This window comes from Equus przewalskii, chromosome 14 (genome assembly GCF_037783145.1).
Source record: "Equus przewalskii isolate Varuska chromosome 14, EquPr2, whole genome shotgun sequence".
Classification (NCBI taxonomy): domain Eukaryota; kingdom Metazoa; phylum Chordata; class Mammalia; order Perissodactyla; family Equidae; genus Equus; species Equus przewalskii.
Window position 1 is genome coordinate 29,034,004 of NC_091844.1, and position 26,899 is coordinate 29,060,902.

The following is a 26,899-nucleotide window of genomic DNA, read 5'->3' on the forward strand; positions in this document are numbered from 1 at the left end:
AGCGGTTAAGTTTGCACACTCTACTTTAGCAGCCCAGGGTTCACGGGTTTGGATCCCAGGCACAGACCTACACACCGCTCATCAAGCCATGCTGTGGCAGCATCCCACATACAAAAGAGAATAAGATTGGCATAGATGTTAACTCAGGGACAATCTTCCTTAAGCAAAAAGAAGAAGGCTGGCAATAGATGTTCGCTCAGGGCCAAACTTCCTCACACAAAAAAAAAAAAGAAAGAAAGAAAGAAAAAGAAAAAAGAAAAAAACCCAATTAATGTTATTCATCACATCAACAGGCTAAAAAAGAAAAATTACATGATAATATCAATAGATGCAGAAAAGCAATTTGACAAAATCTAACACCCATTCATGATGAAAACTATCAGTGAACTAGGACCACAGGAAAATGTCCTCAACTTGATAAAGAATATCTACAAAAAGACCGACAGCTAACATCATACTTCATGGTGAAAAACTAGATGCTTTCCCACAAAGATCAGGAACAGGTTAAGGATGCTCCATCTCATCACTCCTTTTCAACATCACATGGAATTCTTAGCTAATGCAATAAGACAAGTAAAGGAAATAAAAGGTATACAGATTGGGAAGGAAGAAATAAAACTGTCGTTGTTTGCAAAAGACATGATCATGTATGTAGAAAATCTGAAAGAATCAACAAAGAAACTGGAACTAATAAGCAATTATAGCAAGTTTCAAGGTTAACATACAAAAGTCAATTGCTTTCCTATATACCAGCAATGAACAAGTGGAATTTGAAATTAAAAACACAATGTCATCTACATTAGCACCTAAGAAAATGAAATGCTTATATATAAATCTAACAAAATATGTACAAGATCTATATGAGGAAAACTACAAAATCCTGATGAAAGAAATCAAAGAGCAATCAAATAAATAAAAATATATTCCATGTTTATGGATAGTAAGACTCAATACTGTCAAGACCTTCAGTTCCTCCCAACTAGACCTATAGATTCAATGCAATCCCAATTATAATCTCATCAGTTATTTTGTGGGTATTAACAAACTGATTCTAAAGTTTACATGGAGAGGCAAAAGATCCCAGAATAGTCAACGCAATATTGAAGGAGAACAAAGTTGGAGAGCTGATACTACCCTACTTTGAGACCTACTATAAAACTACAGTAATCAAGACAGTGAGGTACTGGCAAAAGAACAGATAAAAAGATCACTGTAACAGAACAGAGCCCAGAAATAGATCCATGTAAATACAGTCAACTCATCTTTGACAAAGGAACAAAGGCAATGTAATGGAGCAGAGAGTCTTTTTAACAAATGGTGCTGGAACAACTGGACATCAACATGAAAAAAATAAATCTACACACAAACATGAAAGCCTTCACAAAAATTAACTCAAGATGGATCATAGACCTAAACGCAAAATGCAAAACCATAAAATTCCTAGATGATAACACAGTAGAAAACCTAGATGATCTTGGATATGGTGAGGACTTTTTAGATACAACACCAAAAGCACAATCCTAGAAAGAAATAATTGATAAGCTAGACTCATTAAAATTAAAAACTTTTGTTCTGTGAAAGACAATATCAAGAGAACGAGAAGACAAGCCACAAACTGGGAGAAAATAATGACAAAACACACATCTGATAAGGGATTGTTATCTAAAATACACAAAGAACTCTAAAAAATCAACAATAAGAAAAAAAGCAACTAAAAAGTGGGCCAAAGACATACCTCACCAAAGACATGCAGCTGGAAAGTAAGCATTTGAAAAGATGTTCCACATCATATGTCATCAGGGAAATGCAAATTGAAACAGGACACCACCACACGCCTATTAGTATGGTCAAAATCCAGAACACTGACCATATCAAATGCTGACAAGGAGGTGGAGCAACAGGAATTCTGACTCGTTGGTAGGAAGGCAAAATAATACAGCCACTTTATAAGACAGTCTGGCAGTTTCTTACAAAACTAAACATACTCTTACCATACGATCTAGCATTTGTGCTCCTTGATATTTACCCAAAGGAGCTAAAAACTTATGTCCACACAAAAACCTGCATAAGGATGTTTATAGCAGCTTTATTCATAATTGCCAAAACTTGGAAGCAACCAAGATGTCCTTCAGTAGGTGAATGGATAAACTGTGATATATCCAGACAATGGACTATTATTCAGGGCTACAAATAAATGAACAATCAAACCATGAAAAGACGTGGAGGAACCTTAAGTGCATATTACTAATTGAGAGAAGCCAATTTGAAAAGGCTACATACTGTATGATTCCAACTATATACATTGTTGAAAAGGCCAAAGTAGGGAGACAATAAAAGGATTAGCAGTTGCGGTTGGGGTGGGTGAGTAGAACTGAACAGATGCAGTAGAGAGGAACTTTAGGGTGGTGAAAATATTCTGTATGATAGTATAATGATGGATACATGTCATTACACATCGTCCAAACCCACAGAATGTAGAACACCAGGAGTGAACCCTAATGTAAACTATGGTTTTTGGGTGATTATGATGTGTCAACAATGTAGGTTCATCAATTGTAACAAATGTACCACTCTGGTAGGGGATGCTGATAATGGTGGAGGAAATGCATGTGTTGCGCCAGGTGGTATTTAGGAAATCTATCTTCCTCACAGTTTTGCTGTGAACCTAAAACTCTAAAAAATAAAGTCTTTAGGTGATGTCAGCAACATGGCAGAGTGAGCTGTTCCTTTTGTCTCTCCCCATTTTGAAGTGCAATTAAATGGACACTCACTGACCAACGGAGGAAGCCCACACAGCACAACAGGATGCCTGAGAGACAGACGCAGCTATACATCTGAGGGTGGATGGTCTGGCCCCCTGGGAAGTAGCAGAGATAGGTGAAGCACACCCTGCTCTCTCTTAGTAGCCCTGTGCATGCACACAAACACTTTCCAACGTGGTGCAAGCACCCTGAAAGTAGGAAGACGCAGCAGGGCAACCGTAAGAGGAGGCGGCAGTAACCCTTAGCCCCTGCTTGTGGTCACTCTTGCACAGAGGGAGGGAGCCCACCATGCCCCTATGCCGTAAAGGAGAAGCCATAGCCTAGTCCCAGCAGGGAAGCCCTGCACGCCAGCTCAGCAGCCCTGTGGACGGTGGATGGTAAATAGGGACCTCAGCAGATTTCCACACTGGGGCAAATACTTCCCAGGTGCAGGAAATGCTCACAGTGGCGCTCCAAAGAGAGAACGTGTCTTGGGCAGCTGCGGGAATAGGAGTGGTGGCTTTGAGCCCACTGGTGATCACTTTCTGGCAAGGAGGGGGAGCTCAGAGCACCCCTGAGGCGCCAAAGAGTGGCCCTAGCCTAGCGAGGAAGCTTCGCCTGACAAGGACACTCCACACAAGTGCCTAAATGCATCCCAGGCTGGGGCAAGCACCTATAATACCCCCACAGCTTCCAGCACACAGGGTGGGGCCAGAAACACTGCTTCTGCTTCCCTCTAGCGGTAACAGGGGGAATCTGCATCCTAAGAATACCACAAATACCCTGACAAAAGAATAGTTCATCAAACACCATGAGAAACTGCAGCAACAATTCAGACTAGAAGGAAAATGACATTTCTCCAGCAACCAACACTGAAGACACAGAAATATACAACCTAAATGACACAGAATTCAAAATAGCCATCATAAGGAAACTCAACAACTTACAAGAAAACACGGAAAGACAATTCAAGGAGCTCAGCAATAAAATGAGTCTCTTCACCAAAGAGATTGAAACCATAAAAAAAAAACGTAGAAATTCTGGGGCTGGCCCCGTGGCCGAGTGGTTAAGTTCGCGCGCTCCGCTGCAGGCGGCCCAGTGTTTCGTTAGTTCGAATCCTGGGCGCGGACATGGCACTGCTCATCAGACCACGCTGAGGCAGCGTCCCACATACCACAACTAGAAGAACCCACAACGAAGAATACACAACTATGTACCGGGGGGCTTTGGGGAGAAAAAGGAAAAAATAAAATCTTTAAAAAAAAAAAAAAACGTAGAAATTCTGGATATGAAAAACACAATTAATGAAATAAATAACAACCTAGAATCATTAAGAAACAGAACTGATCTTATGGAGGAAAGAATTAGTCTTCTTGAGGAAAAAATGTAGAAATTCTACGGATGGAAGAGGAGACAGAACTAAGATTGTAAAAAAAGAAGAAATTCTTTGAGAAATATCTGATTCAATTAGGAAAAGCAACATAAGGATTATATATCCCAGAGGAAGAAGAGAGGGAGAAAGGAGCAGAGAGTTTGTTCAAAGAACTAATTGCTGAGAACGTCCCAAACATGGGGATGGTTTCAGATTTACAGATAAACGAAGTTAACCGAAGGCCTACCTTTATCAACATAAAAAGACCCTTTCCAAGGCATATAATATTGAAAATGGCAAAAGTCTGGGATAAAGAAAGAATATCAGGAGCAGCAAGGCAGGAGAAAATAACTTACAAAGGAAACCCTATCAGGCTTTCAGCAGATTGCTCAGCAGAACCTACAAGCTAGGAGAGAATGGAACGATATATTCAACATACTGAAAGACAAAAACTTTCTGCCGAGAACACTCTATCCAGCCAAACTTTCCTTCAGATACGATGGAGAAATAAAAGTTTTCTCAGATAAACAAAAGCTGAGGGAGTTCATCGCCACTAGACTTCCCCTACAAGAAATAATTCAAGATGTCCTCACACCAGCTACAAAAAAACAAATGTCTACAAAGCTCTGAGCAAAGAGATAAACAGACAGACATGATCAGAAACCTGCAGCTCTCTACTAGAACAGGGAGGCAAAGGCTCAATTACAACTTAAAACCAAAAGGGAAAGAAAGCATCAAAAGTAATGATAAGCACTTCAACTTAGCCACAAACTCAAAAAATTAAAAACAGAACAACATGTAACAGCAATTACTCAGAAAGAGAAAAGAAAGGGAAAGAACCTACTTAGGTTAATGGAGATAAGACGGTATAAGAAAATGGAATATCTTATCTCCAATATCTTTCATACAACCCTCACAGTGACCACAAAACAAAGTCAGAACAGAGCCACAATTCACAAAAAGAGAGAGAACTGAGAAATTCCTCTCAGAAAACCAACAAAATGAAATGGCAGTCAGAAATACAAAAGAAGAGAAACAGTGGAAACATAGAACCACCAGAAAACAAGAGATAAAATGGCAGCATTAAGCCCTCATATAACAATAATCTCTCTAAATGTAAACGGACTGAACTCTCCAATCAGATGGATTAAAAAACAAGACCCAACAATGTGCTGCCTCCAGGAAACACACCTCAGCTCCAAAGACAAACATAGGCTTAGAGTGAAGGGATGGAAGATAATACGCCAAGCTAATAGCCAACAAAAGAAAGCAGGTGCTGCCATACTTTTATCAGACAAAGCGGACTTCAAACTAAAGAAGACAATGAGAGACAAAGAGGGGCAGTATTTAATGATAAAAGGGACATTCCACCAAGAGGACATAACACATTAATATATATGCGCCTAACACAGGGGCACCAAAATACATAAAGCAATTATTAACAGAACTTAAGGGAGAAATTAACAGGAACACAACAATAGTAGGGGATCACAACAGACAGATCATCCAGGAAAAAAGTCAACAAGGAAACAGAAGATTTAAATGAAACACTTGACCAGATGGACTTAATAGACATACATCAAGCATTCCATCCAAAAATAGTGGAATACACATTCTTCTCTAGTGTGCATGGAACATTCTCAAAGATAGCCCATATGTTGGGTAACAAGGCAAGCCTCAACAAATTCAAGAAGATTGACATCATCCCAACAATCTTTTCTGACCACAATACTATGAAGCTAGAAATCAACCACAAGAACAAAACTGGGAAAGTGAGAAATAGGTAGAGACTCAACACCATGCTATTGAACAACCAGTGAATCATTGAAGAAATCAAAGAGGAAATTAAAAAATATGTGGAGACAAACAAAAATGAAAATACAACATACAACTCTTACGGGATACAGCAAAAGCAGTCATACGAGGGAAATGCATAGCAACACAGGCTCACCTCAACAAGCAAGAAAAATCTCAAATAAGTAATCTTAAAATACACCTAACAGAGCTAGAAAAAGAACAGACAAAGCCCAAAGTCAGCAGAAGGAAATAATAAAAATCAGAGCAGAAATAAATGAAATAGAAACTAAAAAAACAGTAAAAAGGATCAATGAAACTAAGAGCTGGTTTTTGGAGACGATACATAAAATTGACAAACCCTTAGCCAGACTCACAAAGAAAAAAAGACAGAAGGCTCAAGTAAATAAAATAGGAATGAAAGAGGAGAAATTACAACAGACACTGCAGAAATACAAAGGATAATAGAATATTATGAAAAACTGTATGTCCACAAATTTCATAACCTAGAAGAAATGGATGAATTCCTAGACTGATTCAACCTCCCAAAACTGAATCAAGAAGAAACTGAGAATCTGAACAGACCAATCACAACTACAGAGATTGAAACAGTAATCAAAAACCTCCCAAAAAAGCAAAAGTCCAGGATCAGATGGCTTCTATGGAAAATTCTACCAAACATACAAAGAAGATTTAGTACCTATTCTTCTCAAACTATTCCAAAATGTTGAAGAAGATGGGACACTTCCTAACACATTCTATGAGGCCAACATTACCCTGATACCAAAACCAGACAAGGACAACATAAAGAAGGAAAACTACAGGCCAATATCACTGATGACCTTAGATGCAAAAATCCTGAACAAAATATTGGCAAACCAAATACAGCAATACATTAAAAGAATCATAAACTACAATCAAGTGGGATTCATTCCAGGGACACAGGGATAGTTCAACATCTGCAAATCAATCAATGTGATACACCACATTAACAAAATGAGGAATGAAAATCACATGATCATCTCAATAGATGCAGAGACAGCATTCGACAAGATCCAATATCCATTTATGATAAAAACTCTGAATAAAATGGGTGTTGAAGGAAAGTACCTCAACATAATAAAGGCCATATATGACAAACTCACAGCCAACGTCATACTCAATGGGGAAAAACTGAAAGTCATCCCACTGAGAACAGGAACAAGAAAAGGGTGCCCACTCTCACCACTCTGATTCAACAGAGTACTGGAGGTAATAGCCAGAGCAACTAGGCAACAAAACGAAATGAAAGGAAGAAGTGAAATGTTCGCTATTTGCAGATGACATGATTCTATATTTAGAAAACTCTAAAGAATCCACCAGAAAACTACTAGAAATAGTCAACAACTACAGCAAAGTTGCAGGGTACAAAATCAATTTTAAAAAATCAGTTGCATTCCTATACATTAACAATGAACTAGCAGAAAAAGAAATCAAGAAGAAAATTTCATTTAAAACTGCAATAAAAAGAATAAAATATCTAGGAATAAACTCAACCAAAGAAGTGAAAGACCTGTACACTGAAAACTATAAGCCATTACTGAACGAAATTGAGAAAGACATAAAGAAATGGAAAGATATTCCATGTTCATGGGTCAGAAGAATAAACATAGTCAAAATGTCCATACTACCTAAAGCAATGCAATCCCTATTAGAATCCCAACGACAATCTTCACAGAAATAGTACAAAGAACCCAAAAATTTATATGGAACAACAAAAGACCCTGAATAGCCAAAGCAATCCTCAGAAAAAAGAACAAAGATGGAGGCATCAAAATCTCTGATTTCAAAACATACTACAAAGCTATAGTAATCAAAACAGCATGGTACTCACACAAAAACAGACAAACAGATCAACGGGTCAGAACTGAAAGCCCAGAAATAAAACCACACACCTATGGACAGTTAATCTTTGACAGAGGAGCCAAGAACACACAATGGAAAAAGGAAAGTCTCTTCAATAAATGGTGCTGGGAAACCTGGACCGCTACAAGCAAAAGAATGGAAGTAGACCATTATCTCACACCATACACAGAAATTAACTCCAAATGGATTAAAGATTTGCATGTAAGAACTGAAACCATAAAAATCCTAGAAGAGGGGCCAGCCCGGTGGTGCAGTGGTTAAGTGTGCACATTCCACTTCACCAGCCTGGGGTTCGCTGGTTTGGATCCTGGGTGCGGACATGGCACTGCTTGGCAAACCATGCTGTGGTAGGCATCCCACATATAAAGTAGAGGAAGATGGGCATGGATGTCGGCTCAGGGCCAGTCTTCCTCAGCAAAAAGAGGAGGATTGGTGGCAGATGTTAGCTCAGAGCTGATCTTCCTCAAAAAAAAAATCCTAGAAGAAAATATAGGCAGTACACTCTTTGACATGGGTCTTAGCCACATCTTTTCGAATGCTATGTCTACTTGGGTAAGGGAAACAAAAGAAAAAATGAACAAATGGGACTACGTCAGACTGAAAAGCTTCTATAAAGCAAAGGAAACCATCAACAAAATGGAAAGACAACCCACCAACTGGGAGAAAATATTTGCAAATCATTTATCAGACAAGGGGTTGATATCCAAACTAAATAATAAACTCACACAACTCAACAACAACAAAAAACAACCTGATCAAAAAATGGGCAGAGGATATGAACAGACATTTTTCAAAGGTAGATATACAGATGGCCAATAGGCACATGAAAAGATGCTCAACATCACCAATCATTAGGGAAATGCAAATCAAAACTACAATGATATCACCTTACACCAGCCAGAATGGCTGTCATTACCAAGACAAAGAACAACAAATGTTGGAGAGGATGTGGAGAAAAGGGAACGCTCATACACTGCTGGTGAGAATGCAAACTGGTGCAGCCACTTTGGAAAACAGTATGGAGATTCCTCAAAAAACTAAAAATAGAAATACCATATGACCCAGCTATCCCACTACTGGGTATCTACCCAAACAACTTGAAGTCAACAATCCAAAGTTACATATGTACCCCTATGTTCATGCAGCACTATTCACAATAGCCAAGACATGGAAACAATCCAAGTGCCGATTAACCAATGATTGGGTAAAAAAGATGTGGCATGTATATACAATGGAATAAGACTCAGCCAGAAAAAAAGGCAAAATCATCCCATTTGCAACAACATGGATGGACCTGTAGTGTATTATGTTAAGTGAAATAAGGCAGACTGAAAAAGACAAACACCAGACAATTTCACTCATATGTAGTTTATAAACAAACACACTGAGAAGGAAAATAGTTCAGTGGTTACCAGGAGAAGGAGGGGTAGAGGGTGGGCACAGGGAGTGAAGGGGAGCACCTATGTGGTGACAGACAAGAAATAATGTACAACTGAAATTTCAGAATGATCTAAACTATTATGAATCTCAATTTAAAAAAATAATAAAGTCTTTAAAAACAAATTTGCTGGAATGTTAAAATAAATACTTGAATTTCTTCTACCATGATTCAAGAATTATTGGGAGACTATCTTCCCCTATCAGCTTTCTCTCTCTACACAGGTAATGGGATGTGACACTTCAATCATAAATAATTCACTACTGCATATCCTAAGAATAGGGACATTCACCTATCATATAACCACAACATCAATCTCACACCCAGAAAATATTTTATAATATTACCTAATAGGTCTAGCACTTTTCTTAGAAGTCAAATCTTTGATCAACAAGGACTTTCTATCTTGTTTGTGTCCAATCTATTTAAGAGTTATTTGTCTTACAAAATCAGCCATTTCATGAAAATTTTAAACCTAATAAGAAGTGGTACACAGTATATTCTCTTATGATTTCAAAATATCTCAATGGTATGTTTAGCACACTCATTTACAACAATTTTTTTCTTGTAATCATCTAGTTAGCTAGAAGTTGCCTATTGATTTAGAATTTTTCCGAGATTCAAATCCAAGTTTTAATGTCCAATTCTATCATTTTTCTGTTTTCTAGTTCATTGATACATTTGAGTTTATAATTTTCTTCTTACTATTTTCTTAGTTTTGCTTGTTTCATTTTTACTCCTAAGTTTGTTTTATGGTTTTCCTTATAAATTTAGAACTATTGGTCCATACACCATGATGATATAAATTACTGACTTCAAACTTTTCCTGTCTTCAGAGGTTACCAAACAAAACAGGGAAACAGAGCAGACAGTATCCATGCTGAGCACAGTCAGGAAATCCTTGGGTACAAAGAGGATTTTTGTTCTCATAGCCTGGGAGGGGTCAAATGACGTGAATAGTTTGTGCCAACAAGCAATGTAAGAGCACGTCTTTAGGAGCCTACAAAATATAATTGTCATCTTCTGCACTTCTGTGGGCTAGAGGACAGTAAGATAAATAATCCTGTGGTCTGGAGTTGTACTTGAACCTAAAAATCGTTTCTTTGACACAGAAAAACAAATAGCAAAATGACAGAAGTAAGTCTCTCCTTATTGGTAATTACTTTAAATGTAAATGGATTAAACACTCCAATCAAAACACAGAGATTGGCAGAATGGGAAAAAACACCAAAAAACGAAAAAAAACAGGATCCCACTATATGCTATCTCCAAGAGACTCACTTTAAGGAAATTCTGACATACGCTACAACATGGATGAACCTTGAGGACATTATGCTAAATGAAATAAACCAATCACAAAAAGACAAATACTGTATGATCCCACTTATATGAGGTACTTAATTAAAACCACAGAGACAGAGTGGTGGTTGCCAGGGGCTTGGGGGAGGACGAAGTGGGAAGAAATTGTTTAATGCATATAGAGTTTCAGTCTTGCAAGATGAAAAGAGTTCTGGAGATAAATGGTGGTAATAGTTGCACAATATGAATGTACTTCATGTCAATGAACCATAAACCTAAAAATGGTTAAAATGGTCAATTTTATGCTATGTGTATTTTGCCACAATTAAAAATATTTTTTTTAGATCCATGCCTTAATTCTTTGAAGCAGCTTATGCCAGTAGAATCGAGGCTCCTTATTAGTCAATACGTCTCTCTATTTTCTTAGGTCTTCTTTTATGTCTTTCAATAGAAATTTTAATATTCTCCAATAAAAATCTTATATATCTTTGGTTAGATTTATCCCTTGATATTTTTTAGTTTTTGCGGTTATAAGAAATGATTCTTATTTAAAGTTCTTTTTCTGTGATTTCATCTGTCTTGTTCTTTTTTTATTAATGTATAACATATATTCACTAAAGTATATAAATCTGAAGTGACAGCTTGATGATTTTTTTATCATGGTCTTCTGAGACGACCTCTTGTGCCTCTTCTCAGTCAACACCACACACCTGGAGCCACCAGAAGTAACCACTATTGTTACTTTTTTCACCATTAGATTAGTTTGTCTGTTTATAAATTTCATATGAATGGAATTATTCAGTATGATTCTTTTGCATCTGTCTTATTTTGCTAAACATAATGTGAAATCCTCAGTGTTACTGAGACAGCAGTAGTTTGTTCTTTTTTATTGCTATGTAGGGTTCCACTGTATGAGTAAATCATAATTGATTCATTTATTCTACTCTTGATGGACATTCACATTGTTTTCAGTTTGTGGCTACCATAATTACTTTTGTTCACGTCTTTTGGTAAACATATTCACTGACGTCTCTTGAGTACACACCTAGAAGCAGGACTGAAGTATCCTAGGGCAGAGATATGTTTACTTTTCTTAGATTATTTTACATTAGTTTTTTAGAATATTATACCAATTTACCCTCCCATCAGCAATACATGACTGTTTCAGTTACTCCACAACTTCACCAATATTTAGTATTGTTCTCCTTTTAATTTTAGTCACCCTGGTATGAAGTAGTACCTCATTATCATTTTCATTTGCATTATTCTAATAGGCAAATGACATTGAGAATGTTTTCAAATGCTTATTGGCCACTTGAATATCTTCATTTTTAAGGCAGCCATTGAAGCCTTTGGGAGGAATAAGTGATTTGTAGGAGTTCTTTATACATTCTGGATTTAAGTCTTTTGTCAAATATGTATATTGTAAATGCCCTCATCCATTCTGGTTTGACTTTTCTCTCTTCGTGGTGCCTTTTGATGACCAAATGTTTATTTTCATGAAGAGCAATTTATCAATCCTTTCTTTCATGGTTAGTGCCTTTTTGCATCCTGTTTAAGATATCCTTGCCCACCCCAACATCATTAAAGAGATTTCCTCCAAGAAGCTTTGTTATTTTATCTTTCACATTAAAGTCTATGATCCATCTCAATTTAATCTGGAGAATTATAGAGGTGACACAGTTATCCTAGAAGTTACAATACGTATACTTATCAACCTAAAGTAAACAATACGTCTACCTTCCTCTTGAATAGTTAAGGAACTCAGAACAATTTAACTCTATTTACACAACTTCCAATCTAAAAGATGTTGTTGTCATATAATTTAATTTTATACCATGACTTAGCCTGGAATATCTTATTGTCTTTGTTTTATATAGCTAGCATTTGGCTACATTTATCTGCATATTTACTTAACATCTCCTTTGCTCTTTAATCCCTCTTGTATCAAATTTGTATCACAAATTTTCCATCTGGGATAATTTTCCTAACAATCTGAGGTACACCACTTAGAATTTCTTTTAATGAGTGCTGAATGGTGAAAAACTGTTTTTGTCTAAAATCATTTTTATTTTGCCTCATTTTCTTTTATATATATAAAATAATTATAATATATAGTATACATATTACAAATATAATATATACAGTAAATAAAATATTTCAGGTGTACAACATTATAACTTGATTTTATATGCGCTACCTAGTGATCACCACTCTAAGTCTAGTTACCATCCATCACCATAGAATTGATTCCCTTCACCCATTTTGCCCTAGCCCCAACCTCCTTCCCCTCTAGTAAGCACCAACCTGTTCTCTGTGTCTATGAGTTTGTTTTTATTTTGTTCTGTTTGTTTTGTTTTCTTAGATTCCACATATAAGTGAAATCATACAGTATTTGTCTTTCTCCGTCTGACTTATTTCACTTAGCCTTATATCCTCAAGGTCCATCCATGTTGCTGCAGATGGCAAGATGTCCTTCTTTTCAAGGCTGAGTCGTATTCCACTGTAGATATACACGATATCTTCTTTATCCATTCACCCATCAGTGGACACTTAGGTTGTTTCCATATCTTTGCTATTGTAAACAATGCTGCAATCAACAGAGGAATGCATACATCTTTTCAAATTAGTGTTATCACATTCTTCAGATTAACAGATAAAAGTGGAATAGCTGGATCATACGGTAGTTCTATTCTTAATTTTTTGAGGAATTAGCATACTGTTTTCCATAAAGGCTGTACTAGTTTACACACCATCAACAGCACACAAGGCTTCCCTTTACTCCACCATCCTCACCAACACTTGTTATTTCTTGACTTTTGGATAACAGCCATTCTAACATGTGTGAGGTGGTATCTCACTGTGGTTTTGATTTGCATTTCCCTGGCAATTAGTGATGTCAAACATTTTTTTCTTGCCTGTTGGCCATCTGCACGTCTTCTTTGGAAAAATGTCTATTTGGATCCTCTGCTGATTTTTTAATCAACTTGTTTGGTTTTTCTGTTATTGTGTATTTTGCCTCATTCTTGAAACAGATTTTCACTGGGCATAAAATTCTAGGTAGACAGTTATTTTCTTTCAGCATATTGAAAATATCGTCCTAATATATCATGTATTTCATTGTTGGAAGAAATCATAATGAAAATTTAAAAATATTTGGAACAGCAAGATAATAGTGGTATTACATATAAAACTTACGGGCGGAATGGGACCAAGGACTGGGAAAGAAACTTGACCTCTTGCAGCCACTATGAGCACTAGGGCCAAGGCGGGAACATATAGGGTAGCTTAAACAAGTAAGTAAATACACTGAGGATAATAAGAGCCAGGTTTATCACTATCAGAGAAGTCAGTTACAAATATAGAAAGGGGAAAGGCTAGAATAACCCTATGCTGCTGGAACAGAACTGGATTACCAGTAAGAAAACTGACATAGAGAAGGAGTGTGTGTCAATCTGCTGAGGGGGCCTAAAAGCAATGACAGCACAATATCAATAAGTAGATCCAGCATAGAGATCTTGGTTTCTAAATACCACTCTCTGCCAAAAGGAATCAAGGCCCCAAGGAGAAATGGCTGACTCCAGAGATGGTGAAAAGAAACATAGAAGATTTGCCTGGAATATCTTCTTGCCCCAGAAAGTAAGTGAGTGCTCAAAGAATAATGGGGACATATCAAAATTACACAGGAGTCAGCTTTTAAAAGGGCTCTCACTGGCAAGTGTGGAATAATTTCGGTACCAAAATAAACACAGATAGCAACACATTATACACTTTGAGTAAAAGAAAAATCCAAGAGTCCATACTGGTATAAATAAATTTATGGGGGGGTTTTCAAAAAAATCTAAAAATTGCAGCTATCTTATTAATAAATGGTTCAGTCACAAATCATCAATAGACGCTAAAATAGAGAGGTAAAAGTTTAGTAACAAGATATTTACACAGTCTCAAAGTTTCTCTCCTTCATACTTGTTACTTATTAATTAATATATAAGACACACTTATAAACTAACTTTAGAGTGGAGAAAACATACCATTTTAATAAGACAACACCTTAACTAAGTGGTACAAAATAACATTATCAGTACTGGGACAAATCAACATAATCAACATAATATGATATGATACACAGGAAAAGCATATCATCATTTTTGTAGTGTTTCTACAGAAAAATCAAACTTGAATCTAATCATGACAAAACATCAGACAAACACAATTTGAGGGACATTCTACAAAGTAACTGGGCTATACTCTTCAAAAATGTCAGTCATGAAAGACAAGGAAAAACAGAGGAAATATTCTATACTGAAAAGAACTAAAGGAGCATGACAATGAAATGAAACACTGAAATAATTATAACAGGTTTTTCACCTACATAAATATTTAGAGGAACATTCAAAAGTTGTATGTGACAAGGGACAACTCTTCATTGTGTGAAACTGCAGTATGTATTGCAGGACTTCTAATGTCTCTGACATCTATCTACTACATGCCGGAAGCAACTCTCAATTACTGTGATGCCCAAAAAAACCCACAATAAATTTCCAAAATATGCCTTTAGGAGCCATTTACTGTCCCTGAGAAGAACTATTGCCTTCCACGATCTGGTCTTCTCTCTTTCAGTCTCTCTCTCCAACCACACTGGCCTCCATACTATCCTTTAACACACCAGCACACTCTGACCTCAGGAACTTTGTACATGCTATTTCTGTCTGGAGTGCTCTTGCTTCTGATACCCATGGTCCTTCCTTGACCATCCTGCTTTATTTTTCTCCCTGGCATACCATTAACTGACATATTATATATTTTACTTATTTATTTAGTTGCTGTCTGTACCCTCTCACTTGAACGTAAGCTTCAAGAGGGAGGAATTTCTATCTCTTTTGTTCAGTGATATGTCCTTAGCATATAGACCAGTGACTGGCACATATTAGGCATCCAATAAGCATTTGGGATTTGGGGAATGAATGAATAAATTTCCAACAGAAGGGGAATGATTAAACTGTTATATTCATATGATGGGACATTATATACCTATACCTATGTAAAATTGTGCTTTTAGAGAGGTTTTATGGGGAAATGATCACATATTTAAGTTAAAACAAAAGCATCCAAAAATATACACACAATTGTGGGCATTATGAGTTCACTAAGAACAAGTCATATTAGACAAACTACAGCTCATAATCACTCAGATCAAAGAATGAAGAAAGTCAAATATAAGTATAAAATTGTGGGTTGAACGATAGCATGATGAAGGATTTACCCCAGTTGTTAGAAAAATCTTATTCAAAAAGTTTTAGACTCTTTCCCCATAACCCTTAGTAAAGATTTTTATCAATAAGTGGACAACAATAATTACTAAATAAATAAATGGCACAAAGCTGGAGGGGATATTTAAAATAACAGATGACCTAATTGAGACTCAAAATCATTCCAATAGGCTTGAACATTCACATGAAACCAATAAGAAGAAATACTACAGAGTTAAAAAGAATTATATAGGCTCAAGAATTGGGAATAGAAATCTGGATAGCAGTTCATGCTTTTTAAAAATAATGCCATAGTATGATGTGACCACTAGAAATCATAGAATATATTAGCAAAAAGAGAATTACCAAACATACTTCATGCTGGTCACATCACATGTGAAATTTTGTGCTTAATCAAATTTCCTGACAGGACACCATATTTTAAGAAGAATACAAACTAGAGTCTATCCAAAGGAAGGCAATTTGATTGCTAGAGGGTCTGAAAACATCAACACAGGCAGATTAAAGAAATAAAGAAATGCAGATTACTGGGGAAAATATGTACTTTTATGCAAAGGGTGCTAGGACAACTAATTACCCATTTAATTACTTGTTAATTTTGTTTTTCACAAACACATACATAAACCTAAAATCCAATCTAATTTATACTTTTAAAAAAACTTTTCCAAAATTGAGATAAGCCAAATAATTATGCTAATCACTGATGAACAATTTTCTAATAAACTGTATGAATTAGGCCATAAAGTCTATGCATACGATAAGTACATCAATTTTTATAGGATTAACAATAATGATAATAGCTGCCAATTACTGAACATTAACTAGATACCACACATTCTACTAAGCATTTTACAGGCATTATCTCATGTAAGCCAACCGAACCCCTATAACATAGGTTTTATTTATACCCTATCACTGTTCCTAATAGGAGACCAAATGCCCTATCCACAAGAGAAAGAATAAACTATGATATATTCATTACATTGGAATAGTTAAAGCAATAGAAAGGAATAAATTAAAACTATGTACATCTACACAGAAGAATCTCAAAAACCTAAGACTATGTTAAAAACATAATTCTCAAAAGAATATATACCATGTTGAGTCTATTACAGAGTTCAAAACCATTCTAAACAGCAAGAAAATCAATACATTCAGGACAGGAAGTAAAAGAGATATGACTGGGGAAGGGGACACAAGGACTTCAATAGTATTTGGTAACCTATTTCTCAGGCTAGATGGCTGATATACAGGAATAATTTTTACTTTTCTTTATTCTTTATATCCATGTTTCATATATATATTCTTTTCTATGCATGAAATAATTCACAATAGAAGGGAAATAAGTACTATTAAGAAGAAATTCATTTATACATAAGCTATTTTGGTTCTGTATTCTTAAGCAGAGAATATACATCTGAAAACAGCTGGACTTCATCTGCATCTCAAGATACCACCCTCAAGAGAAAGTAAGAGTGACAACAATATATTGATAAAACGAGTGAATCCATTCTTATTTGCCTAAGCAAATAATTTGTTCCCATAGATAGATTTGGAATTAATCAAAACCTACAGAATCTAATCTTGAATCTTAACCTTTGAAGAATTAAGACTCCTAACACCTTAGCCAAAGACTATCAGTGACTTGTCATCAATGCCCAGGTAAGAGATACAGATTCCACCACCCTTTCTTTCACATTTTCTCTCTTCATCTCTAGATTCCTTTTATACCTTGCACAAGTCAGTTGTTCTCCCAGGACCAAACAACTTTGCTTTGATCTCTTCTACTTTTCTCCTGTCATCTTCATTTAATTCTGAAATGGGGTAGCCACACTCACGAGCCAAATTAAACTTCAGATTCCAGGCTGCAGAGAAAGTATAAACACACTTGAGATAATACAATGCAAAAGTGATCATAAGAGCACAGAGATCATCAATATATCCAATTTCATGCCTGCCACAATGCTTAGCAAAAAGTGTGTGCTTTCAATTTTATGACAAACTATTAGAAGTTCTTGAGAGAGATCATTTCACTGAAAAGTCTGACTTTTAAAAATCATATTCTACATATATTTCTCCAATGAGGCCACTTTAATATGGTATTCAATCATTTTTATCTCAGTCTTCCTTCCAATGAAGACAGTCCCTTTGCCTTTCCTACTAGCTCCTGCTACAGTTACTGCCACCTCCACAAGAGCTGATATTTAAAAATAATAAATAAAACTTGGAGTTTTTTTCAGAATCAAAATATGCATGATGGAAGTAATGGTGTAGGCAGTTAATCTCAAGGGAAGCATCCCAGGCAGGCCTGAATTGCTTATAAGTTGCTCTCCAAAATATATTCCCCATATTGCCTTAAAGATTTTTCTTTCTTTTATAATGGAATTCTACTATTAGACAATAACAGGATTAGTAAATGCTCTCTTTTAAACCCAAGTTTATTCTCTAACCCAATATTCTCTAACCGAAGTTTTAGTGTGAAATACCTTGATTAGTTTTTTCTCATGTCTAAGATCTGCTCCAAGAATTTTATTAGAAGAGAGGATAAGAAAGCATATGTAGTTTTATGATACAGAATAATTTAGAGCAGAGCAAACTGAAGGTTTGTCTCCAAAATAAGGCTACTGTAATGGGAAGATGAGGGAAACATGAGAGCTTTAGGAGTTTGGAAACCTAAGCTATCTCCTTTCTCTCCTTCAGATATCAGAACCTACTTTTCCTAAGACCCTAAACTCAGACTAGCACAACTAATACTGTGACTTAGCTATATTATTTGTTAAATGGGCTTATTCTGGATTGCCAGTGAAATATGTAATAATTCTAACAGTTCTACAAGAAAATAATTTAGAACTCCAAACACTTAACTTCAAATAAATTGTTAAACTATAATGTTTATAAGCTTGACCTGCCTTCATCACAAGTTATCTGTTCCTACCTCGTGCTCGTACCCGACATTCCTCTTCCTCTGCATTTCTGAGTATTTCCTTAGCATGATTCAATGAGGATTCACACTTCAGAAGGTTTTTCACATGTGCAGCCAGTGAATCTACACTGCTACCACAGCCATCATCACTCTCTGACACACCCTCTTCCTCTCTACTATCTGTCATACTTGTCTTGGGTGAAGCATACGGAAAGAAGTTTAGAAGAACATCAGAAACTGACTCCACGGAATTACTATCCCATGAGCAGGAACTTGCATCACTACTTGAATCACTTCTAATAATAGTCATCATAGGGATAACAATTTTATTCCCAGTGGTTCTACCACACCCTTCAGGTTCAGACCTCATTACAGATTTGGCTGCTTTATACTGCCTAAGGGTTTCATCTAATGCTGCCTTGGCTTTGCTTTCTGCTTCCTGTAGAGGACTCCCAACTGTAGTTGAACTAATAAACTCCCAATTTTCAATGCCTCTCTCGCATTTCATATTCGTCTGTGTGCTAATATCCTTCTGTATGCACTTGTTGCTTGGGCTTTCCTCTGTGAATGGCTGTCTCCGACGCAAACCATCATTAGATTCATCAGTTGTGGGGGGTTCTTTGAAGCAAACCACCTTCTTAGATTGTATAAATGAAATATCACTAACATCTCTGAAAGGGACAAGGGGAGCAGGAAAACTGCATCGTTTCAATGCTATATTTTCTGCCTCCATTAAAAGTTCCCGAATCTCTTTAAGAGTTTTGGCACCACTGTCTGTGTCTCGGATTTCCTCAGACCCAACATCTTCAAAACCTGAAGATTCTGGCTTATTTATTATAACTCTACCATCAGCCTGAGAATTTAAAGGCATATTGTTTGAAATAATACTGGAGTTAGAAGAATCCAAATTATCTATTAGCCTTTGAATATGGTCTGAAACAAGCTTGTGCTTCTCACTACGTGAGTAAGTGCCAGGCGGGACTGTTGATAACCCAGTACTCTGACCAGCTTGCCCAAGACCACTTGAGATCTTCAGGGCATCTTCAGTTAGATGTGTATCTGGCAAATCCTGTTGATAGAATATATCTGGTTTTTGTCTGTGTGAAAAGGAACTAGGAGGAGCTGTTGGTAACACGGTTTTCTGGTCAGCTGGCCCAGGGATTGTTGAAACCTTCAGTGTATCTTCAGTTAGATGCTTGTCTGACAAGTCCTGTGGGTAGAGAATATTAGTGTTCTCTTTGTATGAATAGGAACTAGAAAGAGGTACTGGTATTCCAGAATTCACATCAGTTTGTTCAGGGACAGCTGAAATCTTCAGAATATCTCCACTTTGATGTTTATCTGGCAACTGCTGTTTAAAGAAAATACTAGGTTTTACTCTCTGAGAATAAAAATTATGAAAAACTGTCAGTAATGGAGTTTTCTGGTCATCTGGTTCAATCACAGTTGAATTCTTGGGCTTCTTTCTCTGTGAGTGGGAACTAGGGGGAGCTATTGGTAACTCAGTCTTCTGGTCATGCGGTAAAATCACAGCTGAAATCTTGAGTTTCTCTTTATGTGAGGAAGAACTAGAAGGTCCTATTGGTATCTCAGTCTTCTGGTCAGCTGGTGCAGGAAAAGCAAAAACTTTTAAAGCTTCTTCAGTAGGATCTGGCAATTCCTGCTCATTAAAAATACTGGCCTTGTCTCTATATGAGTAGGAACTAGAGGGGATTATTCGTTTCCCAACCTTCTGGTCAGCTGGACCAGAAACAGCTGAAGCTTTCAAAGTTTCTTCAGTAATATCTGGCGACTCTTGCTGGTAAGAAATGATGGGCTTCTCTCCATGTGAGGAAGCAGCAGAGGTTACTGCTGATATTCCAGTCTTCTGCTCAGCAGGTCCAGGAACCCCTAAAATTTGTAAGGCCTCTTCAGTAAGATCTGACAAAGATCTTTCCTGGTAAAAAATGACAGGCTTCTCTCTATACGAATAGGAACTAGATGGTACTGTAGGTATCTCAGTCTTCTGGTCAGCTTGTCCAGGAACACCTGAAACTGTCAGAGCCTCTTTAGTTAGATGACTATCTGGTTCTTGCTGGTAGAAAATACTAGACTTCTCCCTATGTGAATAGGAACTAGAAGGTTCTGATGGTAACCTAGTCTTCTGGTCAGCTGGCCCAGGAACAGCTGAAACTGTCAGAGCCTCTTCAGTTAGATGACTATCTGGTTCTTGCTGGTAGAAAATACTAGACTTCTCCCTATGTGAATAGGAACTAGAAGGTTCTGATGGTAACCTAGTCTTCTGGTCAGCTGGCCCAGGAACAGCTGAAACTGTCAGAGCCTCTTCAGTTAGATGACTATCTGGTTCTTGCTGGTAGAAAATACTAGACTTCTCCCTATGTGAATAGGAACTAGAAGGTTCTGATGGTAACCTAGTCTTCTGGTCAGCTGGCCCAAGAACAGCTGAAACTGTCAGAGCCTCTTCAGTTAGATGACTATCTGGTTCTTGCTGGTAGAAAATACTCGACTTCTCCCTATGTGAATAGGAACTAGAAGGTTCTGATGGTAACCTAGTCTTCTGGTCAGCTGGCCCAGGAACAGCTGAAACTGTCAGAGCCTCTTCAGTTAGATGACTATCTGGTTCTTGCTGGTAGAAAATACTCGACTTCTCCCTATGTGAATAGGAACTAGAAAGTTCTGATGGTAACCTAGTCTTCTGGTCAGCTGGCCCAGGAACAGCTGAAACTTTCAGAGCCTCTTCAGGTATATGACTGTCTGTCAAGTCCTGTGGGTAGAAAATAATGGGTTTCCCTATATTTGAGTAGGAACTAGAAAGTTCTGATGGCAACCCAGTCTTCTGATCAGGTGGTCCAGAAACAGCTGAAATTTTCAGAGCCTCTTCAAGAAAATGACTGTCTGGCAAGGCCTGTGGTGAGAAGAAAACGTGCTTCTCTCTATGTGAGTAGGAAGGAGAGGGTACTGTTGGTATTCCAGGCTTCTGGTCAGCTGGTCGAGAAACAGCTGTAACTTTTAGAGCCTCTTCAGGTAGATGACTGTCTGGTAAGCCCTGTGGGTAAAAAATAAAGGGCTTTTCTCTATGTGAGTAAGAAGGAGAGGTTACTGTAGGTATCCCAGTCCTCTGGTCAGCTGGTCCAGAAACAGATGAAAGTTTCTGAACCTGTTCAGTTAGATGACTGTCTGGCAACTCCTGTTGGTAGAAAATATTGGACTTCTCCCTCTGTGAGTAGAAACTAGAGGCTTCTGATGGTAACCCACTCTTTTTTTCAGTTGGTCCAGGAGCAACTGAAACTTTCAGAGCCTCTTCAGGTAGATAACTGCCTGGCAAGGCCTGTTGGTAGAAAATACTGGGCTTCTCTCTAGGTGAGTAGGAACTAGAGGGCACTATTACTACACCAGTCTTCTGGTCACTTGCTCTAGGTACAGATGAAACTTTCAGAGCCTCTTCAGTTAGAAGACTATCTGGTAATGCCTGATGGTAGAGAATATGGGGCTTCTCTCCAAATGAGTAGGCTCTAGAGGACCCTGTTGGTATCAGAGTCTTCTGTTCAGCAAATCCAGGAACAGCTGAAACTTTCTGAGCCTGTTCAGTTAGATGACTGTCTGGCAATGTCTGTTGATAGAAAATATGGGGCTTCTCCCCATGTGGGTAAGAAGGAGAGGCTACTGTTGGTATCCCAGTCTTCTGCTCAGCAAATCCAGGAAAAGTTGAAACTTTCTGAGCCTGTTCAGTTAGACGACTGTCTGGAGCTGTCTGTTGATAAAAAATATGGGGCTTCTCTCCATGTAAGTAAGGAGTAGAGGTTAACGTTGGTGTCCCAGTCTTCTGCTCAGCATCTCCAGGAACAGCTGAAACTTTCTGAGCCTGTTCAGTTAGAAGACTGTCTGGTAATTTCTGCTGGTAGAGAATATTAGGCTTCTCTCCAAATGAGTAGGACCTAGAGGACCCTGTTGGTATCCCAGTGTTCTGGTCAGCTGGTCCAGGAAAGGCTGAAACTTTCTGAACCTTTTCAGTTAGATGACTATCTGGTAACTCCTGCTTGTAAAAAATAATGGGCGCCTCTAAATGTGAGTAGGAACTAGAAGGTGCTGTTTGTATCCCAGTGTTCTGGTCAGTTCGTCCAGGAATAGCTGAAACTTTCTGAGCCTGTTCAGTTAGATGACTGTCCGGCAATGTCTGTTGATAGAAAATATGGGGCTTCTCTCCATGTAAGTAAGGAGTAGAGGTTACTGTTGGTGTCCCAGGCTTCTGCTCAGCAAATCCAGGAACAAATGAAACTTTCTGAGCCTGTTCAGTTAGATGACTGTTTGGCAACTCCTGTTGATATATACTGGGCTTCTCTCTATGTAAGTAAAGAGTAGAGGTTACTGTTGGTGTCCCAGGCTTCTGCTCAGCAAATCCAGGAACAGCTGAAACTTTCTGAGCCTGTTCAGTTAGAAGACTGTCTGGCAATGTCTGCTGATAGAAAATATGGGGCTTCTCTCCATGTAAGTAAGGAGTAGAGGTTACTGTTGGTGTCCCAGGCTTCTGCTCAGCAAATCCAGGAACAAATGAAACTTTCTGAGCCTGTTCAGTTAGATGACTGTCTGGCAACTCCTGTTGATATATACTGGGTTTCTCTCTATGTGAGTAAGAAGTAGAGGTTACTGTTGGTGTCCCAGGCTTCTGCTCAGCAAATCCAGGAACAGCTGAAACTTTCTGAGCCTGTTCAGTTAGAAGACTGTCTGGCAATGTCTGCTGATAGAAAATATGGGGCTTCTCTCCATGTAAGTAAGGAGTAGAGGTTACTGTTGGTGTCCCAGGCTTCTGCTCAGCTGGTCCAGGAGAAGCTGAAAGTTTTTGAGCCTGTTCAGATAGATGACTGTCTGGCAAGGCTTGTTGGTAGAAAATACCAGGCTTCTCTTCAAGTGAGTAGAAACTTGAAGGTATGGTTGTTATCCTACTCTTTTGATCAGCTGGCCCAGGAACAACTGAAACTTTCAGAGCCTGTTCAGTTACAGAACTTCCTGGCAACCGTTGCTGGGAGAAAACAACATTCTCCTCTCTATCTGAATAGGAACTAGAAGCTACTGTTGTTTTCTTAGTCTTCTGGTCAGCAGATCCAGAAACAGCTGAAACTTTGAGAGCCTCTTCAGGTTGACGACTGTCTGGCAATACCTGTTGGTAGAAAACACCGGACTTCTCTTCAAGTGAGTAGGAACTTGGAGGGACTGCAGATATCCCAGTCTTCTGGTCAGCAGGTCCAGGAACAGCTGAAACTTTTAGAGCCTCTTCAGGTAGATGACCATCTGGCAAGGCCTGTGGGTAGAAAACATTAGGCTTCCCTCTTTGTGAGTAGGAACTAGAGGGTACTGTGGATATCTCAGTCTTCTGGTTAGCTAGTTCAGAAACAGCTAAAACTTTTAGAGTCTCTTCAGTTAGATGACTATCTGCCAATGCCTGTCGGTTGAAAGAATCAGTATGTTGACCAACAGTATTCTCCTGAGGAGACCTTACAGCCAACTGAGGAAGGTCCTCAGGGGACAAGGATAAATGAGATCCAATGTCTGAATCTCCCGGAGTGGTAGTGATGCCTGGTTTCAAGTTGGACTGGGTAATTTCAGCTATGCCTCCTTTAGAAGTATCTCCTAAGAAAAAGAGATTTGTTCATATTGTTAATATTATATACACATATATTTCGAATTAAAAAATATTATTTTTATGCACTAAAAAAAATAAAGCAAGCTTTCCTTCCTTAGGCCTTTATGCTTCTAGAAAGGAATCCTAAGGAAATAGTCATCAAAAGAGATAAATATTTACACACAGACGTATTAATACAAAGCCATTTATAACAGCAAACTAATGTGGGAATAATTTAAATATTCCACAATAGACTAATGCTTTAAAAATACTAGTATATCTATTTAATGAAATACTACGTGAATCTTAAAATTTGGATTTTTAAAGAATTTTCAATGTGACGGAAAAATGCTGTCCACTCTGAGATTTGATTTCACCCTACTTATAAGCTAATAAGTTAGTCTGTTATTGTGTCATGTATACTGGCAGAAGACATGAGACTCCTCAATCAGAGACAAAATACTTTATTGGAAGGCAAGGGAAAGAATTATCAGCTAATTTTCATAGATTTCCCTTTCCCCCACATCCTACAAAGGCAATGAAATATGGCCCAGATGGATGCCATGCACGCAGTGGGTTTAACTGACTCTCCTAACAAATGTACCTTGAATAAGATATATATTTTTAATTATACGAAACTGTAAAGATATTAAAGGTTACACTAAGGAGTTTAAACAATTATATGGCAGGGGGAGTTGTTGACAGCTTTGATAAGAACTGTACTGCAGAAATATAAATTCCAGATGGATGGGAAGGGAATACAAAAGTGTAAGCAGCACTATCTACCAGAACTTTCTGAAACAATGGAAATATTCTATATCTATACCATCTAATACAGAAATTCTAAATGAAAGTAGTGCTAAATGGCAGTGAAAAGTAAATGACTGAAATAGAAAGGACAAGATTTGACAAGTAACGCATTCACTCATTTGTTCATTCAGAAAAACTAATGTTTACTATATGCCAGTCACTGTTCTACATTTAGGAAATAGAGCAATAAACAAAAAGACAAAGCCTACATTCTAATTCTGCCTCACAGAGCTTCATTTCCAATATGAGGAAGCAGACAATAAATAAATTGGTAAAACATACGGTATGTCAGATGGTGCTAAGAGGGTTGATATATACAGCAAATAATATCTTTACTTTACCTACAGGGAAAGTAAGTTTCCAAGATGACAGTATAACACTGCTTCTCAATGTGGAGATCTTGTTAACTTGCAGATTCTGACTGAGTAGGTCTGCAGTGGGATCTGAAATCCTGCACTTCTAATACGCTCTCTAGTGATACCCAACACCATTGGTCCACAGACCACATTGTGAGTAGTAAAGATACATAATTTTTCTGGAGTTGTACAGTGAGTAAGTGACAAAAATGGGCACTTTAACCATTTAACACTAACTCCGAATTCTGAATTCTTTTCACCACACTGACTGGCATTCTAAACCCACTGGGAAGCTTCAAAAAAGTAGCTGAATATAGAATGAAATGGGTTGAGGAGTGAAATTGAAAGGCAAAGAAGTATCAAGTATTAACTCTTGAAGAAAACTAAAAGAGAAAAGGAAGAATGTAACTTGCATAGTAACTTGAGAAAGAATATGGCTTATGAAAATTTTTATGAGAAAAAAACAGCTTCAAGACAATAAATCAAAGCAGATTAACAAACTGAACAATCAATGGATCAAAGAAGAAATCAAAAGAGAAAGCAAAAAATACCTTGAGACAAATGAAAACAGAAACACAATGTACCAAAGTTTATGAGATGCAGCAAAAGCAGTTCTAAGAGGGAAGTTCATAGCGATAAATGCCTACATCAAGAAACAAGAAAAATCTCAAATAAAAACCTAACTTTATACCTCAAAGACCTGGAAAAGGAAAAACAAAGCCCAAAGTTAATAAAGGAAGTCAATTAGCAAATATCGGGGCAGAAATAAATGCTAAAACAAAGGCTAAAAAGACAACAGGAAATATTAATGAAACTAAGAGCTGGTTCTTTTAAAAAATAAACAAAATTCACAAACTTTTAGCTGGACTCATCAAGGAAAAAAAGACAAGGGACTCAAAATCAGAAGTGAAAGAGGAAATGTTACAGTTAATACCACAGAAATAGAAAGGATCATAAGAGACTGCTATGAACAATTAACACCAACAAATTTGACAACCTAGAAAAAAATGGATAAATTCCTGAAAACATACAACCTATTGAGACTGAATCATGAAGAAACTGAAAATCTGAACAGACTAATTACAGTAAGGAGACTGAATCAGTAATCAAAAACCTCCCAACAAACAAAAGTCCAGGACAAGATGGCTTCACTGGTGAATTCTACCAAACATTTAAAGAATTAATACCAACCCTTCTCAAACTCTTCCAAAAAACAGAAGAGAGGGGAACATTTCCAAATTCATTTTACCAGGACAGCATTACCCTGAAACCAAAACTAGATAATGACATTACAAGAAAAGAAAATTACAGGCTAATATCCCTGATGAACATAGACAGAAAAACCCTCAACAAAAAACAATACATTAAAAGGAT

General features: G+C 37.4%; 1 protein-coding gene across 8 annotated transcripts in view; it reads right to left on the bottom strand.

The window, feature by feature from the left end:
* The window catches only part of ALMS1 (ALMS1 centrosome and basal body associated protein), a 249,363-nt gene that overhangs the window by 141,932 nt on the left and 80,532 nt on the right, over positions 1-26,899 (bottom strand). For all 8 annotated transcript variants that reach the window (XR_011525970.1, XR_011525969.1, XM_070572391.1 and 5 more), the window contains 2 exons: positions 18,755-24,367; positions 17,551-17,684 (listed from right to left, as the gene is read on the bottom strand). Coding sequence is in view for 6 of the 8 variants with exons in the window: in XM_070572391.1 (XP_070428492.1) it covers positions 17,551-17,684; positions 18,755-24,367 (5,747 nt within the window). In the remaining 2 variants the exon portion in view is untranslated. The remainder of the gene's footprint in view (positions 1-17,550; positions 17,685-18,754; positions 24,368-26,899) is intronic.